General features: G+C 42.2%; 2 protein-coding genes across 6 annotated transcripts in view; one reads left to right on the top strand and one right to left on the bottom strand.

Moving 5' to 3' along the window:
• HECTD1 (HECT domain E3 ubiquitin protein ligase 1) overlaps window positions 1-10,236 on the top strand; it is a 267,514-nt gene extending 257,278 nt beyond the window's left edge. For all 5 annotated transcript variants that reach the window (XM_077464799.1, XM_077464802.1, XM_077464800.1 and 2 more), the window contains one exon: window positions 8,912-10,236. In XM_077464799.1, the coding sequence (XP_077320925.1) occupies window positions 8,912-9,049 (138 nt within the window). In that variant the 3' untranslated portion in view covers window positions 9,050-10,236. The remainder of the gene's footprint in view (window positions 1-8,911) is intronic.
• A 4,886-nt stretch (window positions 10,237-15,122) lies between these two features.
• Window positions 15,123-19,618, bottom strand: part of AP4S1 (adaptor related protein complex 4 subunit sigma 1) — a 175,446-nt gene continuing 170,950 nt past the window's right edge. Inside the window, exon 6 of the mRNA XM_077464808.1 lies at window positions 15,123-15,839. Within this exon, the coding sequence (XP_077320934.1) occupies window positions 15,711-15,839 (129 nt within the window). The 3' untranslated portion in view covers window positions 15,123-15,710. The remainder of the gene's footprint in view (window positions 15,840-19,618) is intronic.

Here is a 19,618-nt window from a genome sequence, read left to right as displayed (position 1 = left end):
ATTAATCAAAATTAGTCAATTAATCAATTTAAAAAAAAAAGATTAATCAAACACAAAAATTGTAATCAGCAACAGCCCTATTATTTTATATATATATATATATATATATATATTACAATTGTGCTCATAAGTTTACGTACCCTGGCAGAATTTATGATTTCCTGGACGTTTTTCAGAGGATATGAATGATAAAACAAAAACTTTTCTTTCACTCATGGTTCGTGTTTGGCTAAAGCCATTTATTATCGATCAACTGTGTATACTCTTTTTAAATCATAATCACAACAGAAACTACCCAAATGACCCTGATCAAAAGTTTCCAGACCCCAGTTCTTAATATTGTAGGGGTGCACCAAATGGACATTTTGGTGCTGAAAAACAAAAATTTCAGTTTTTTGTTTTTTTTAATTATATTTATTTGATATATAAAATTGTGTTATATTCCTTATTCATGTTTGACTTTTTAATTTTTATGAATTTTAATGAATAAAAAAAAAGTGCAATCCAGTATGTAAAATAAGTACTTTAATAAAAAGTAACCCACATAAATTGGACACATAAAATAAAATACAAAATTAAACAGAAATATGGCAGAAGGCCATTATTCTGTTTCACAGTTTTTCGATTAATAATATTATATAACATAAGTTAAAAATAATAAAATGATATATATCATAACTGAGAACTAATTTCCCTAAGTTCTCTCCCTAAGGTGTCAGCGGCTTCATGTGTGATAAGTGTATGTATATGTAATATGTAGTAGTGTGTATCTGCAGGCTACATCCATAGTCATACAGTATTACCGCACTGTTGCGGATATGGGTGGAGACTTCCCAGAACACAGACTAGTCTACAGCAGCGCCGCTCAGCCAATCACAGCAAGCATTGTAGACTAGTCTGTGTTTATGAAAGTCTCTGCCCACACCCGGACCACAGTGTAGTATACTGTAAGTATGTAGCCAGCCACAGATACAGAACAGATGTACATACAGTTTTGCACATGCAGCAGGCTGACAGCCTAGGGAGAGACATAGTTTGACCCAACAACAAACTGTGTATGTACAGTAGTTCAAAAGCTGCAGTTCTCTCTTAAATTGTAGAAGAACTACAATGAACAACCAATGGCACAACTAAACATATTATGTTCCAATTGAGTACAAAAGCACAGTCCAATATACCAACTCATTTACAATGTTCATCAATATAGTAAATGAATTGGACCGTGCTACTGATTTCTAAATCTATTTCAGTAAAAGTAGCAGATTTAGCTTTAAGAACAAAAGTTGTTCAGCTTTTTCACAGGAGAGACGGTTCCTCTTCTCATCAAGAATATGAGATAGATGCTAGACTGAATAGTCTCTGTACTGGTGCTTGGGGCAGATAAATATCTGTGTGCAAGCAAAGGAAACCGTTTGTTGATGCGCCAGTACCTGAAGTTATTTGTGGGTTTTTCTTTGCATCCTGAACAATTTTTCTGCCAGTTGTGGCTGAAATCTTAGTTGGTCTACCTGACCGTGGTTTGGTTTTAACAGAACCCTCATTTTTCACTTCTTGATTAGAGTTTGAACACTGCTGATTGGCATTCTCAATTCTTGGATATCTTTTTATACCCCTTTCCTGGTTTATACAGTTCAACTACCTTTTCCCGCAGATCATTTGACAATTCTTTTGTTTTCCCCATGACTCAGAATACAGAAACGTCAGTGCAGCACTGGATGAAAGATGCAAGGGTCTGTCAGGAGTCCAGAAACGCATTGACCTTTTATACACATACACACACACACACACACACACACACACACACACACACACACACACTAATTACAAGCAAACTGATCACAGGCAAGGATAGTTACCTTTTAATAGCCATTCAAACCCCTTTGTGTCAACTTGTGTGCATGTTATCAGGCCAAAATCACCAGGGTATGTAAACATTTGATCAGGGTCATTTGGTTAGTTTGTTGCAATTATGATTTAAAAAGAGTAAACACAGTTGATTGATAATAAACGTGAAAGAAATGTTTTTGAGTTATCTTTCGTATTCTCTGAAAAATGGCCAAGAAATCATAAATTCTGCCAGGGTATGTAAACTTATGAGCACAGCTGTGCGTATGTGTGTGTGTGTATATATAATGTATGTGTGTATATATATATATATATATATATATATATATATAAAATAGTGGATATAAAATGTCAGGTTTCTGTGATGTAAAAAAATGAGACAAAGGTAAATCACTTCAGAACTTTTCCCACCTTTTAATGTGACGTATAAACTGTACAACTCAGTTGAAAAACAAACTGAAATCTTTTTTTTTTTTTTTTTTGGTGGGGGGGGGGGGGGGGGGGGGGGGTTGGGTTAAAGATAATGTGGTTGCATAAGTGTGCACACCCTCTTATAACTGGGGACGTAGTTGTGTAAGCAATCAAATTCAAACTGATGTTAAGTAAATGATGGCAGGTGTGTACTGACTCCTAATGTCCCTCTGATTAACCCTAAATAAATTTCAGCTCTTCTAGTAGGTCTTTCCTGACATTTTATTAGTCGCATCCTACAGCAAAAGCCATGATCCGCAGAGCGCTTCCAAAGCATCAGAGGGATCCTATTTTTAAAAGGCATCAGTCAGGGTAAAAGTACAAAGGAATTTCCAATGCGTTGCATATACCATGGAACACAGTGAAGACAGTCATCAGGTGGAGGAAATACAGCATGTGACATTACCAAGAACTGGACATCAGTGGCAGAACTACCGCCATAGTGACCCATGCGGTCGCTATGGGGCCCGCAACTGAGGGGGGCCCGGTGAGCGGGCGGCGGGTGAGCCGCCGAGCTGCCTGTCACACTGACTGTACGAGCGGACGCAGCCGGGTGACTCGGCGGGGGGTTGTCGAGGTAGCTGCCAGCGGGGAGGCTCGGCGGGTGGCCAATCAGTGGGTGATGGGGCAGAGAGATGACATCATCTCTCACCGCCCGGCTCTCTGCTGCCTGCAAACTGCCAGCTCCACCCTCACTCACTGTGCAAGCAGCAGAGAGATTACATCATCTCTCTGCTGCCTGACTCAGACTGGCAAACAGACGTGACAATCCCATTCCCCACCTTAGCAGGAAAGTGACAATCTGCAACTTGTGGTAGGTGATGTGGCAAGTGGACAATCCGCAATGGGTGGCAGGTGACGTGTCAAATGGACAATCCGCAATGGGTGCCAGGTGACGTGGCAAGTGGACAATCCGCAATGGGTGGCAAGTGGACAATCCGCAATGGGTGGCAGGTGACGTGGCAAGTGGACAATCCGCAATGTGTGGCAGGTGACGTGGCAAGTGGACAATCCGCAATGTGTGGCAGGTGACGTGGCAAGTGGACAATCCGCAATGTGTGGCAGGTCACGTGGCAAGTGGACAAACCACAATGAGTGGCAGGTGACGTGGCAAATGGACAATCCGCAATGGGTGGCAGGTGACGTGGCAAGTGGACAATCCGCAATGTGTGGCAGGTCACGTGGCAAGTGGATAATCCACAATGGGTGGCAGGGGACACACTTGCTGCCTGACTCAGACTGGCAAACAGACGTGACAATCCCATTCCCCACCTTAGCAGGAAAGTGACAATCTGCAACTTGTGGTAGGTGATGTGGCAAGTGGACAATCCGCAATGGGTGGCAGGTGACGTGTCAAATGGACAATCCGCAATGGGTGCCAGGTGACGTGGCAAGTGGACAATCCGCAATGGGTGGCAAGTGGACAATCCGCAATGGGTGGCAGGTGACGTGGCAAGTGGACAATCCGCAATGTGTGGCAGGTGACGTGGCAAGTGGACAATCCGCAATGTGTGGCAGGTGACGTGGCAAGTGGACAATCCGCAATGTGTGGCAGGTCACGTGGCAAGTGGACAAACCACAATGAGTGGCAGGTGACGTGGCAAATGGACAATCCGCAATGGGTGGCAGGTGACGTGGCAAGTGGACAATCCGCAATGTGTGGCAGGTCACGTGGCAAGTGGATAATCCACAATGGGTGGCAGGGGACACACTTGGGGCTCCCACTGATTCTGCATTATGGTGAGTTTAACTATTTTATATATAATTTTCTATAACTGTGTAATAATAGAAATAATGTGTTTCAATCATCCTGACACCATAACACAAATGGTGCTGTGATAATTGAAGCACCAACATCAGCCATTGCCCCAATAAATTGCCCACCCAAAAAAGTATTTTCTATCAGTGCCCCTCCCGAGACTAGACTCTGGATCTGCCCCTGGGTGAGGGGGGGCCCATACAACATTTTGCTATGGGGCCCTGTGATTTCTAGTTGCGCCCCTGCTGGACATCCCTCCAGATTGATGAAAAGACAAGAAGACGACTGGTCAGGGAGGCTGCCAAGAGGCCTACAGCAACATTAAATGAGCTGCAGGAATAGCTGGCAAGTACTGACTGTGTGGTACATGTGACGACAATCTCCCGTATTCTTCATATATCTGGGTTATGGGGTAGAGTGGCAAGACGGAAGCCTTTTCTTACAAAGAAAAACATCCAAGCCCGGCTAAATTTTGAAAAAAACACATCTATAATCTTCCAAAAGCATGTGGGAAAATGTGTTCTGGTCTCCTGAAACCAAGAAGAAGATTAAAGTTTTGGAATGGCCCAGTCAGAGCCTAGATTTGAAACTAGGGGATTAAAAAAACTCACGGATCGGATCGTTCCTCGGATCGGATCATTTTTCGGATCAGAAAATAATAATTGAATTTGCAAAAACCTGTGAAAATTCCACCACCATATAGTCCCCACTGTAATATCCACAATCTCCCCACTGCAATATACATCTCCCCCACTAATATCCACGTCATCTCCCCCCAGTGTAATATTGGCTGAGCATGGATGGGTATGGCTGGGTATCGCCGAGTATGGCTGGCTATTACCGAGTATTGGAGGGATGGCTGTGACTGCAATTGTCACAGAGCAGCGCTGTGGGCACTACAGATGCAGCCGACAGCACTGCTACCATCCGATTTCTCCCCTCCTCTGTACACAGGCGGGAGAGAGGAACTGGCGCCATCATGACCCCGGTTTGTTTACAGGTGATCGCTCCATCATTTGACGGCCGCTGCTCCGCAACTAGGCCAAAGCCGCAGCCTTTCGTAAGGCCGAGACCGCAGAGCGCTCCGCGGATCGCGGCGTGTGCCAATCCGAGCTTGGTGACCTGTTCGCATCATGGATCGTGTCCATCCGTTGCACCCCTACCTGAAACCCATTGAAAATCTGTGGGGTGACCCCCCTACATCCCCTGTTTCCCTCCACTAATCTTCCCCCTCTCTCTATCGCTTCTATCTTTCCCCATCCTATTTCCAGCTACATACAGCCATACTACGAAATCATATGTATCCTAGTTCCTAAATATGAGCAATTTTGCACAGACAAATCCCCCTAGCCTTGATTTCCTCGGTTTCTGGGCACAGCGGGGCGCCCAATCCGATGGAAATTGCACTTGCAGAAATGTCGGTATGATGTTTGGAATCCTACCTCCATGACTTATTCTCAGGCTGGCTATAAAAAAAGACATAGAATGCACTACTTTTTTGTATAATTTGTAACTGTTATACCAGAAGGCCTTTTGTCAGGCATTTGGTCTTTTTCTTGTTTTTTTCTTTTCTGTTTAAACATATGATGAAAACAATAAAAAACGTATTGAACCTGAAAATCTGTGGGGTGATCTGAAGAGGGCTGTACACAGGAGATGCCTAGCAATCTGACAGATTTGGAGTGTTTTTGCAAAGAATTGGCAAGTTAAGATGTGCCATGATGATAGACTCGTACCCAAAAAGACTGAGTGATGTAATAAAATCAAAAGGTACTTCAACAAAGTATTCGTTTTAAGGGTGTGCACACTTCTGCAACCATAGTTGTATAGTAGGTGAGGTTGAAAAAAAAAGACACAAATCCATCGAATCCAACCTATGTGTGTGATTATATGACAGTATTACATTGTATATCCCTGTATGTTGTGGTCATTCAAGTGCTCATCTAATAGTTTTTTTAAAACTATCGATGCTCTCTGCTGAGACCACCGCCTGTGGAAGGGAATTCCACATCCTGCCGCTCTTACAGTAAAGAACCCTTTACGTAGTTTAAGGTTAAACCCCCTTTCTTCTCATTTTAATGAGTGGCCACGTGTCTTGTTGAACTCCCTTTCGCAAAAAAGTTTTATCCCCATTGTGGGGTCACCAGTATGGTATTTATAAATTTAAATCATATCCCGTCTCAAGCATCTCTTCTCCAGAGAGAATAAGTTCAGTGCTCGCAACCTTTCCTCAGAACTAATATCCTCCAGACCCTTTATTAGCCTAGTTGCCCTTCTTTGTACTCGCTCCATTTCCATTACATCGTTCCTGAGGACTGGTGCCCAGAACTGGACAGTATACTCTAAGTTTGGCAGGACCAGAGTCTTGTAGAGGGGGAGAATTATTGTTTTATCTCTGGAGTTGATCGCCTTTATAATGCATGAAAATATTCTGTTTGCTTTGTTAGCAGCAGCCCCAGAGGTTCTGCCACCCAATTGCGTTATTTTATATTCTTCTACAGCAAACCTCATTTGCCATGTCCCATTCATTTTGTTCAGATCTTTTTGCAAGGTTAACACATCCTGTGGAGAAGTTATTGCCCTGCTTAGCTTAGTACCGTCCGCAAATACAGAGATTGAACTGTTTACCCATTCTCCAGGTCGTTTATGAGCACAATAAATAGGATTGGTCGCAGCACAGAACCCTGGGTGGGACGGGACCCCACTACCCACCTCTGACCATTCCGAGTACCCATTTGTCACCACCCTCTGAACTCGTCCTTGTAGCCAGTTTTCAATCCATGTACTCACCCTATGGTCCATGCCAACTGACCTTATTTTGTACAGAAAACATTTACGGGGGAACTGTGTTAAATGCTTTGCAAAATCCAAATACACCACATCTATAGGCCTTCCTTTATCTAGATGGCAACAAACCTCCTCGTAGAAGGTTAATAGATTGGTTTGGCAAGAATAATTCTTCATAATGCTTATTACTGCTAATGATAGCGTTCTCGTTACTAAAATCTTGTATATAGTCCCTTATCCCCTCCAAGAGCTTGCATACTATTGATGTTAGGCCTAACTGGTCTGTAATTCCCAGGGATGTATTTTGGGCCCTTTTTAAATATCTGTGCTACATTGGCTTTTCTCCAATCACCTGGATCCATTCCAGTTAGTAGACTGTCAGTAAAAATTAGGAACAATGGTCTGGCAATTACTTGACCAAGTTCCCTCGGATGCAAGCCATCTGGTCCCGGTGATTTATTAATGTTAAGTTTCTCAAGTCTAATTTTAATTCTGACCTCTGTTAACCATGGAGGTGCCATAAGGATAAACAGTGCAGTTTTGGTTATTTTTTTTATTTTTACTTCCCTCCACCTAAAAGATTTCAGTTTGTTGTTCTACTGAGTTGTACAGTTTATAGGTCACATTAAGGCTGCATTCACACCTGAGCGTAGCGTTTTTTGCGGTGTTTTTTACTGCGTTTTTTACCGCGTTTTGCCGCGAATTTGTGCAGGGCAAAAGGTCACCAATGTTAAAAGAAGAAAAACGCCCAAATCAGCCCGATTCGCGTGACAAAAAAGGGTCCGGAACTTGTTTGAGCTTCAGGCGTAGGGCTTCAGGCGACTTGGAGTGAAGATGTGAACGATCTCCATTGAGAATAATGGATTTTTTCCCCTCCAGCGTTTTGTAGCTTCAGGCGTCAAGCTACAAAACGCTCAGGTGTGAATGGGGTCTAAAGGTGGAAAAACTGAAATGATTTATCTTTGTCTCTTTTTTTTTTTGTTACATCGCAGAAACCTGACCTAATAACAGGGGTGTGTAGACTTTTTATATCCACTGTATATACATTTTATTTACTTTTTTTTGCTAGTTTTTCTTTGAAATGGAAAAAACAAAAAAAAACAGGAGATATCCATTACCATTTACGAACAAACGAAAGGCCAATTTGTCCTTAAAAAAAAAAGCTATCCACCCAGATACACTATAGTACAACAGTAGTTGTGATATGTACAGTTTTACTAACACATGTCAAAGTTCAGGCATTTGTTTTACCCTCATGAAGGGGTTAACATGTAAACTGACAGCAATCGATGGAAATTGCTCTGGGTGTGACCTAAGAAAACCACTTGTGGAATTGTGTTAGAGTTGGGTAACTTGGACTTTTTTTTTTTAACAGAAATATTTCAAGTGGTTACATATATCCAGTGAATTGACGAGCATCAGAAGATACATAGAGTTAAAACAAATCCTCCTACATAAGTTGTACCTATTTATCAGTAGCCGTCTTCTAGACACTGTCCTCAAGTACCCCCAACAAGCCATGTTTGTAGGTTTTCCTTTATCTTGCACAGGTGCTTTAAATCGGTGCTAATGGCTTGGTATTTTGGACAGCTATTTTATCTAAGAGAAATTCCCAAAACATGGCCTGTTGGGGGTACTTGAGGACTGAGGTTGAAAACCATTGTTCTAGGACACACATTTTACATTGTATCTCTCATTTCTGAAACGTAGGGTATGGGGATCTAAAGTTTCACAGTACAGATCTTGGTGAGGACAGCTTTGAGCCCTGATTGGATGGAAGGGACAACCCCCCCCCCCCCTTTTACACAGCACATGAAGAATATGCACAGCCAATGCTGTCAGTTGTGTAGGGAAAACTTAACAGAAGTGACTCATGCTAATAATAGAGGAACGAGGCAGCAGAGAGAAATCACATTTAGTGGCGAGTACACAGTATGGAAGAAGGATGTGCTTTGTTCATATTTCACATCTGAGGTTTACAACCACTTTAAGACTTTATGTAAAATGTCTGCTATAACAGGTAATGACCCTCTCATTTTATTATGACAGGTTGATGCTACTGATGCTAGCTATCCTTCTGTGAATACATGTGTGCATTATCTTAAGTTGCCGGAATACTCTTCGGAGGAGATCATGCGAGACCGCCTACTTGCTGCTACCATGGAAAAAGGATTCCATCTGAACTGAACGCCCCCTGGACTGGCAGGACACTGCAGTGTGATACTAGTGGCACTCCCTCTCTTGTGTTTGTGTGCTGAGAAAAGACATGGCCTTTCTTCCTCTTGCTGTGTGTTCCTTACACCCCCTCCGCGAGGCTTTAAAGGAGAGACTGGGTGTAATGCCTTTTTTCTTTGTTGTTCGCTGCTAATGATAAAATGGTCTTTTCTCCTGGCATGACTGACTGAAAAAAAAAAAAGAACACTTAACCTGTCATTTCTCTCTGGCAGCCTATGGTTTAGAGGGCAGAAAGAAGCCTCTAATGTATGTCCTAGGGTCACTGCTTGTCAGCACTCAGACATTTGTACAAGTGTAGCGTCTGTTGTATGAACATAATACACTACGTCAGCATTCCCCAGTCCCTGTGTCCTGCATCCGACTCTCATTTGCTAGCTTTAAACTAACCTGTTCGAAGGCTGCTTACATGAAACGTAAAACGTCAATGGACACCTAAAGTTGCTTTTTTTTTTCCCCTCCCAATAATACTTTACCTTTTTATTTTAATGGTGCCTGCACAATTTAATGTCCCCAACGTTTACTTTTTTTCTTTTCCTACTATAATCATGCACCTTTGTTATCATACTGTCCTTCATACTTGAGGGATAGTTTTTTCTTTTGAGATGCCCCTGCTATGCAGACCAAGCTGAAGTGTTTGTGCAACATGCAAATAAAGCTATTAAATCAATCCCCACAATATATATAGATGCACAAAGCCAATGACCCCTTCTCTGTTCAGGGTAACTTCTAACTCTCCTGGGTAGGAGGCTGTTCCTCGCACTTAAGGGGTTTAAAAAAATTGAAACAAGTTTTGCTCTCTTGTATTTTCTTTGTATATTATAAACATTTATTTAACTTGTTGCAGTTTGAAGAAAAAAATAAAGTTAATAAAGAAATAAAAAATACACATTTCCAGAATGCGTGCAGAAAAATATCAATTAAAAATATTTGCAGCGTAGAAAGTTAACTGTTCTGTATCAATTCTGTTGTAACAACAGCCTGCTTCTAAATCAACATGTTTCCTTTGTTAGAAAATTATAGCTTTCTGCTGTCATAGCCTTCATCACAAAGCCTTATGTATGAAAACATCTGAGGAAATGTCAGTCTATATTTTTCCATTGTAGCCAATTAATTGAAACATTAAAGGCTCATTCACACCACTCACGTCTGCACACACATTGAGGTGTGTTGGGGTGTCATTCAGAAATAAATTGCACCATCACATAATCGTGTGAATGGCTGTTGAGATAACTGCCTCTTTCTAGCTTTGATATACAGCGAGTAAAATAAGTATTGAACATGTCAACCTTTTTCTAGGTAAATATATTTCTAAAGGTGCTATTGCCATGACCTTTTCACCACACGTCCGTAACAACCTATGCAATCCATGCATACAAAGAAACCAAAACAAATAAGTTCAGTGTAATAAATGTATTGAACATGTGAAGAAAGGCATGGAAAGGCAAGACACCAGCTGAAATCTGTCAGTAATTACAAAACAATCCTGCCTCTTGTTGGTGCAAATTATCAGCTGGTTCAGTCTCAACATCTCATGATGGGTAAAAGCAAAGAGCTCTCTCAAGAGCTTTACAACCTTATTGTTGCAAAACATACTGAAGGCAGTTACAGAAGGATTTATAAGCTGCTGAATTTTCCAGTGCGCGCAGTTGGGGCCATAATCCCTAAGTGAAAAGAACATTATTTCACCATAAGCCGGCTACGACCAGGTCTTCCTCGCAAGATTTTTGATAGAGAAGTAAAAAGAATTATCAGAAAAGTTGTTCAAGAGCCAAGGACCACTTGTGAAGACCTGGAATTAGCTGATACAATTGTTTCAAAGAAAACAATAAGTAATGCACTTACCTGCCATGGCCTGTTTGCACACTCACCAAACAAGACTCTATTGCTGAGGAAAAAGCAGGTTAAAGTTTGCTGCACAATATTTAAACAAGCCAGTGAAATACTGGATGACTGTAGTCTGGTCAGATAAGACCACACTTGAACTCTTTGGATGCCATAATACACACCATGTTTGGACGTGAAATTACACCGCACATCACCCCAAAGAAGTTTGGAGGTGGGGACATCATGTGGGGCTGGTTTTCAGCATATGGTAATAGAAAACTTCATTTAATTTAAAGCGGAGCTCCACCCGAATTCCTACTCCTACAGTGCCTTGCGAAAGTATTCGGCCCCCTTGAACTTTTCAACCTTTTGCCACATTTCAGGCTTCAAACATAAAGATATAAAAATTTTATTTTTTGTGAAGAATCACCAACAAGTGGGACACAATTGTGAAGTGGAACGAAATCTATTGGATATTTTAAACTTTTTTAGCAAATAAAAAACTGAAAAGTGGTGCGTGCAAAATTATTCGGCCCCTTTACTTTCAGTGCAGCAAACTCACTCCAGAAGTTCAGTGAGGATCTCTGAATGATCCAATGTTGTCCTAAATGACTGATGGTGATAAATAGAATCCACCTGTTTGTAATCAAGTCTCTGTATAAATGCACCTGCTCTGTGATCGTCTCAGGGTTCTGTTGAAAGCGCAGAGAGCATCATGAAGACCAAGGAACACACCAGGCAGGTCCATAATACTGTTGTGGAGAAGTTTAAAGCTGGATTTGGATACAAAAAGATTTCCCAAGCTTTAAACATCCCAAGGAGCACTGTGCAAGCGATCATTTTGAAATGGAAAGAGTATCAGACCACTGCAAATCTACCAAGACCTGGCCGTCCCTCTAAACTTTCAGCTCAGACAAGGAGAAGACTGATCAGAGATGCAGCCAAGAGGCCCATGATCACTCTGGATGAACTGCAGAGAACTACAGCTGAGGTGGGAGAGTCTGTCCATAGGACAACAATCAGTCATACACTGCACAAATCTGGCCTTTATGGAAGAGTGGCAAGAAGAAAGCCATTTCTCAAAGATATCCATAAAAAGTCTCGTCTAAAGTTTGCCACAAGCCACCTGGGAGACACACCAAACGTGGAAGAAGGTGCTCTGGTCAGATGAAACCAAAATCAAACTTTTTGCCCACAATGCAAAACGATATGTTTGGCGTAAAAGCAACACAGCTCATCACTCTCAATACACCATCCCCACTGTCAAACATGGTGGTGGCAGCATCATGGTTTGGGCCTGCTTTTCTTCAGCAGGGACAGGGAAGATGGTTAAAATTGAGGGGAAGATGGATGCAGCCAAATACAGGACCATTCTGGATGAAAACCTGAGTCTGCAAAAGACCTGAAACTGGGACGGAGATTTATCTTCCAACAAGACAATGATCCCAAACATACAGCAAAATCTACAAAGGAATGGTTCACAAATAAACGTATCCAGGTGTTAGAATGGCCAAGTCAAAGTCCAGACCTGAATCCAATCGAGAATCTGTGGAAAAAGCTGAAAACTGCTGTTCACAAACGCTCTCCATCCAACCTCACTGAGCTCGAGCTGTTTTGCAAGGAAGAATTTCAGTCTCTCGATGTGCAAAACTGATAGAGACATACCCCAACCGACTTGCAGCTGTAATTGCAGCAAAAGGTGGCTCTACAAAGTATTAACGCAAGGGGGCCGAATAATTTTGCACGCCCCACTTTTCATTTTTTTATTAGTTAAAAAAAGTTTCAAAAATCCAATAGATTTCGTTCCACTTCACAATTGTGTCCCACTTGTTGGTGATTCTTCACAAAAAATAAAAATTTTATATCTTTGAAGCCTGAAATGTGGCAAAAGATTGAAAAGTTCAAGGGGGCCGAATACTTTCGCAAGGCACTGTATGCCTATGGGATTATCTTGTTCTGTAATCGCTGGATATCCCTCTTACCTTGCTGCTGTCATCTTCTCTTTTTTTTTAAATCTCCTGCTCCTGGAGATTCCGGAAAGGGGCGGTGCTGCTGCGGATATGGGTGGGGCTTCAGCGGCAGGTCAGCTCTTCCTGTCGGCCGCACGGGCTCCTGGGATAGTTTTTTCAATTTCCCAGGAGTCTGTGCGGCGCCCAGGAGATCGGAGATTATACGGGCGGTGCAAGCTGGGACATTAGCAGCACAGTGTCCTGGAAGACAATGCCTGTGGGCTTCACATGCCCACAGGCAAAATGGAAAACGTCAGGAGACGTTTTTATAAAGCCTTTCTAATACCGAAAAACGGCTGGAAGACACTTAGCGAAAATAAAAAAAAGTAAGTAACATAATTAGAAAACATAATTCTTGCAATTAACCAGAAAAAAAACGGCGGTGGAACTACGCTTTAAGTAAGAATGCAAAACTTTCTGTCACACTGTATTTGCGCAGCGGGCTTACAAGTGCACTTTTTATTTTTAGGAAAAAAATGAACTTTTTTTAAATTAAATAAGACAACAGTATAGTTAGCCCAATTGTTTTTTATATTGTGAAAGATAATCTTACACCGAGTAAATTGATACTCAACATGTCACGCTTCAAAATTGCACCTGCTTGTGGAACGTGAAGATTCGATCGCCAATGGCTCCAGTAAGAGGTGGAGGGGGGGGCCTCTCCCGCCACCTTTTAAAAGTGATCTTGAGGCAAATCTGCCGCAGAGACTGCTCTTAACGGAAAGTGGACCGCTGGCCGAAGAAGAGGATACTAGGGTTATGGCATCTATCTACTGCCATAACAACGATATTCCTCTTCAAACTTAGGACATACATCGGCATGCGGCGGTCTGGAAGTGGTTAAAGTAAAGCACCCTGTACATAGTTTAAGGTGAAACCTCTTTTCTTATTTTAATGAGTGGCCACGTGTCTTGTTAACCACTTACCGACCGCTGCAGATGATGAACGACCCTTTTTTGAAGAGGGATATCTCGGTAATGGCAGCATCTGCTGCCACAACCGAGATATCCATCTCTTCAGGCAGCGGTTATGATAATGGTGGTCTCTGCGATGGATTCGCCACGAGATCACGGTTTTCGGTGGTGGGAGAGGGCTCTCGCCTCTCTCTCGTGCCCTCCGCCGCTTACCGGAGCCATTGACAGCAGTGAAGGCGCTCGGGTCCTATCCGTGGCTGGGTATAGAGACAAGTGGGGCTAAGATGGCCCCCAACCATCTCCATACCATAGCAGGGCAGAAGTGACGTCAAAAAGTCACTTCCACCCATACGTCTTAAAGGCACATTTTTTTTTTTTGTCATTTTTTTCAAATGACAATTTTTTTTTTTTTATTGCATTTAAGTCCAAATATGAGATCTAAGGTCATTTTGACACCAGATCTCATATTTAAGAGGACCTGTCATGCTTTTTTCTATTACAAGGGATGTTTACATCCCTTGTAATAGGAATAAAAGTGACCCAAACTGTTATTTATTTTTACACCGTTTTAAAAGAAAAACATTTTTTTTTTTTTTTTTTAAGCGTCCTGTCCCTACGAGCTCGCGCGCAGAAGCGACCGCATACATGAGTAGCGCCCGCATATGAAAACAGTGGTCAAACCACACATGTGAGATATCGCCACGATCGTTAGAGCAAAAGCAATATTTCTAGCCCTAGAGCTTCTCTGTAACTGAAAACATGCAACCTGTAGAATTTTTTTTAATGTTGCCTATGGAGATTTTTAAGGGTAAAATGTTGACGTCATTCCACGAGCGGGCGCAATTTTGAAGCATTGCATGTTTGGTACCAATTTACTCGGTGTAACATTATCTTTCACAATATAAAAAAAAATTGGGCTAACTTTACTGTTAACTTTAATTTGCTTGTACGACCGCTGCGCAAATGTGGTCCTTAAGTGGTTAAACTCCCTTCTGCGGAAAAGTTTTATCCCTATTGTGGGATCACCAGTATAGTATTTGTAAGTTGAAATGTTCAATGCTTTTTCCCTGTGTCATCCAATTTTATTACACGTTACTTAATTTTTTGAACGTATTTGTTTTGGATTCTTTGGATGTATGGATTGCATGAGTTGATACTGATGTGTGGTGAACATTTTAAGTCAATGGTGCCTTTAGAAACATATTTACGTAGAAAAATGGTGACATGTTCAATACTTTATACCTGCTGTGAGACTGTCACAGATAGTGACACCTTGAGTTTTTTTTATAGATCGTGCTTTATTGAAAGACCTGGTGAAAACAGTGAGTTGCTGTAACCTATAGCTGAGGGGGGTGGCAATAGGAATATACTCCTCGTCTTTGGTTGCCAGTAACCAGAAACTCCTATATACATTTATGAAGAATGTTTTCCCGCCATCTTTGCATCACTGTTGTTAGGTGTGGGATGCCAGTTCTTGATGAGGATTATTCAAAGTCTGTTATCCAGGTGCCATTTGGAAATTCCTTGAAGGGAGCAATAGCAGTAAGTGGTCTGCTGTAGTCCAAAGCCAAACTCAGCACATACAAATATGTACCGAGGCGAACCTTTTAGGACATGGTGCTGGCAGAGCACTCAACAGGATGTGTCAACATGCACAGAGTACCTAGTTTTAACTCCTTGTTGGTAATCAGGACATGCATCTTTTCAGGAGACAGTCCAGGTTTCAAATTATACCAGCAGTGTAGGAAATCCAGGGGAAAAAAAAGTGTTTGCTGACCTCAAGTACTTAATCAGGTTGTGTAGGCTGCTTTTAGTTTTTAAGCATTCTGAACTGTAACCATTAGGTGGCGCCTAGGAAGCTAACCTTCAGCTGTCTCCCACTTTGTCCAGTACAAGCAGAGGAGCCAGAATCCGAGTCTTATTTGTCTCAACGGCACAGCCATTTAACACCATTTCATCTAAAATAATGTGCACCTTGTCTAGATTAAACATAATCTGTGTGACTGAGTTAAGGCATTGAATTCAGAAAAGCAGTGTGATTTTTTTATTTCAAATAAAACAGCACTGCCTAGAGTCTTTTGTGGATACAGGCCTACAATTTTGGAAGTGTATTAGGCAGGTACAATAATGCACAGGATTTGCTATCCACAACATTAGGATAAAAGTATGTATGTTATCATTGCTTAATATAGTGAGATCAAAATCACTTACTAAACTACCCACCAGTTTGAGATCAATTCATGTGTCTACTTAATCCTATTTCCCAGACCATAGTGGGGTTATAGCAGAAAACATCTCTCCTGTGCTGCATGTAATATATGGGAAGGAAAAAAAAAAAAAAAAAGTGTACACCTTGACGGAGATAAAAAGAAAACAAACAAAAAAAAATAATTCCTGACAACTTTGATAATAAACTGGATCCCTTCTTCCACAATGAAATAACACAGATGCATTATATCTGGACTCATGCCTTTCCCCCTCTGCATTGAAATGTATTATAAAAAATATCTACTGTTTCTAGTACAAGATATATAACAAACCCACTTAGAACTATACTCCTGTAGCTCACACTAACAGTGGGCTATTATACATAAGGGAAAAATAACTTAAAGTGTTACTAAATTCAGTCATATGAAAATAGTTCATCCATTCTCCATACCCCCACATCTTATCAATATTTCTACGTTAAAATATTGCCACTATAAACCTTTTTGGATGATCTGTATACCACGGCCATTTGATAAAGTGCACAGTTCCTCCAGTGCTGAGAGTTCAGGTAGGAGAAGATTTCCACTACAGCCTGTATACACACCCACATATGTGCACTTTGCAAAGATCTGTCTATTTGCCTTTAGTAATTTAAGCCCTGAGTATCATTCAACCCAGAAAAGGAATGGCACTGAGCTGATTATTTACTTTTAACTTGTACCAAAGATCCATTTTCCTTGTAAGATTTTTGGCCCAAATCATCCAGGTATTTTCAAACATTAGCTGCAGATGCCACAAATAGGTTCCCACACCTTCCCCTGAAGAGACTCCATCTGATTCTCCCATGACCTATTTTATTTTGCTGTCTAATCCTAATTTGCAGAGAAGCTTCTCTGCTATCACATTGAAGGGATTTTTTGGCTCCTCTTGTTGCTTTAGCTACTTTAAAGCTCCTAAGGCCACAAATACATATTTCCTTTCACTTAGGACATAGAAATTCAGAGATTGTTGGGGTATAATGTTGCTACAAGAGTTTCTGGCAAACAAAACACAGTAACCAACCTGGTATAACCCCAGCATGCCTTTGTTTTTTTTTTGCTAGCGTCCTAGGAGGATGGATGGCTTTTCTTTGCTCTGCAGTGAAAAGTTTTTATTTTATATATTGTCTAGATTTCTTCCATAAAGATTATCGATCAAGATTCTTCTACAAGCTGCCAAGCTAGTAAATGCAGGCTTCTATCCAGATCGGCAGCACTGAGTTACCGCCAAGCACTTTCTAGGTCATAACTAAAAGGTTGGAGGAACATTTAAACTAGGATGGGGGGGAGAGAATGTCAGTGAAAGGTATATAGTGCAGTGAGTAAGAGGTCAAAGCTTGCAGATGTGGGGAAGGTGGCCTAAAACCAAATGATGGAGCAACTAAAGTATTGAGGACCAATACTTGTAAGCTGAATAAATCTTGCTGTAACCTAACAGCAAGGATAAAAATAATAATAATGTGTGTGTACAAAATTAAGAGGGATGGCTACAAAAATGGAAGAATGTCTTATAGAAGTTGATTTTTGGCTGTGGAAATATCAGAAGCCTTGCAACTGTTGAATGGTACCTCCTGTATAGCAGGGACAGGGTAAGGAGAGGGGGGGTGCCTGTATGTCAAGAGTGATTAGATCAAGGGTCTCAAACTGGCGGCCCTCCAGCTGTTGCAAAACTACAAGTCCCATGAGGCATTGCAAGGCTGACAGTTACAAGCATGACTCCCACAGGCAGAGGCATGATGGGATTTGTAGTTTTGCAACAGCTGGAGGGCCGCCAGCTTGAGACCCCTGGATTAGATGAGGAATGACATTGCAAACTGGCAAGGGAAATTGTGGCTGGAGCTTGAAAAGTGACAAAACAAACGTTATTTGTGGAGGTATGTTATATAGGCCACTAACATTGCGGGGGAAGAGACCAATTTACTTTTACAATTATGCCAAGTACATACAACCGGACTTTTTGACAGCAAAGGTCCGACGGAACAAATCTGTAGGACATTTCAAATGTGTGTGTGGGCTCCATCGGACCTTTGCTGTCCAAAAATCTGACTTTAGAAATAGAACATGTTTTAAATCTTCCCGCTGTACCCAGTTTCTAGTGAGAAGCCCGTTTGTATGCTGGTCCGACGGGCCAAATACGATGCAAGGACAGCTACAGCACCCGCCCGCGAGAATGTTTCCAGCGCTGGTTCTCGGCTGCAAGGTACTATATATATATATATATATATATATATATATATATATATATATATATATATATATATATATATATATATATATATATATATATATATATATATATCTCGTGCTCTCTGTAATAGGAAAGACATTTTCCTAGCAGCGAGAGAGAGGCGACAATGTCCCTTAGGTCTGGTAATGGATTTTAAGGGGAACCCCAGGGCCCATACTAGACCCTTATCTGAGCACGCAGGTCGGCCAGGAAAGGGGTGGGGACGAGTGAGCGCCCCCCCTCCTGAACCATACCAGGGCTTGTGCCCTCAATATGGGGGGTGGGCATTCTGCGGGCCCCCCACCCCAAAGCACCTTGTCCCCATGATGATGACAAGGGGATATTCCTGACAACCCTGGCCGTTGGTTGTTGGGGGCCTGCGGGCAGGGGGGCTTATCGGAATCCGGGAGCCCCCTTTAATAAGAGGGCCCCCAGATCCTGGCCCCCCACCCTATGTGAATAAGTATGGGGTACATGATACCCCTACCCATAAACCTGGGGGAAAGTAAACAAAAAACACACTAGACAGGTTTTTAAAGTAGTTTATTACACAGCTCCAGGGGTCTCTTCTGACTCCTCTGATCTCTCTGGCCTCTTCTCACGCTCTCTGATTCTTCTCCTGTGCTCCTCCGCTATCTTCTGCTCTTTTGCTAGTAGTGGCCCGGTCTCTTCCATCGTCTTCTTCCCTCTTCTCTTCTTCTGATGTTGACACGACACTCTCTCCTGCTGTAATGCTGTGTCCACAGTGCGCAGCGACTTATATAGGCATGGGGCGGGCTCACCTGTGACCCCACCCTTATGATGGCAGAGTCCCAGCATGCCCTGGGCGGTGACATCACCCAGTGACCCCGCCCCATGCCTTTATAAGGCATTGCGCACTGTGTAAACAGGGTCATGTCAACATCGGAAGAGAAGAGGGAAGAAGAAGACGGAAGATACCAGGTCCACAGCTAGCAAAAGAGCAGAAACTAGCGGAGGAGCCCGGCAGAAGAGGCTGGAGAGCGGAAGAACCACCGGAGACCGGGAGAGAAGGCCAGAGAGTGGGAGAAGAGGCCAGAGAGAGCAGAGGAGACGGAAGAGACCCCCGGAGCTGCTCAATAAACTACTTTAAAAACCTGTCTAGTATGTTTTTTTTTTTTAATTGACTTTCTTTCCCCCAGGTGGGTACAATGTACCCCATACTTATTCACATAGGGGGGGCACTCTTATTAAAGGGGGCTCCCAGATTCCGATAAGCCCCCCGTCCAAAGACCCCGACAACCAATGGCCAGGGTTGTCGGGAAGAGGCCCTTTTCCTCATC

Source organism: Lithobates pipiens, unplaced genomic scaffold (genome assembly GCF_037356315.1).
Source record: "Lithobates pipiens isolate NorthernLeopardFrog02 unplaced genomic scaffold, aLitPip1_a1.2 Scaffold_30, whole genome shotgun sequence".
NCBI classification, from domain to species: domain Eukaryota; kingdom Metazoa; phylum Chordata; class Amphibia; order Anura; family Ranidae; genus Lithobates; species Lithobates pipiens.
The sequence above is the reverse complement of the archived record's forward strand: the minus strand, read 5'-3'. Positions and strand labels throughout refer to the sequence as shown.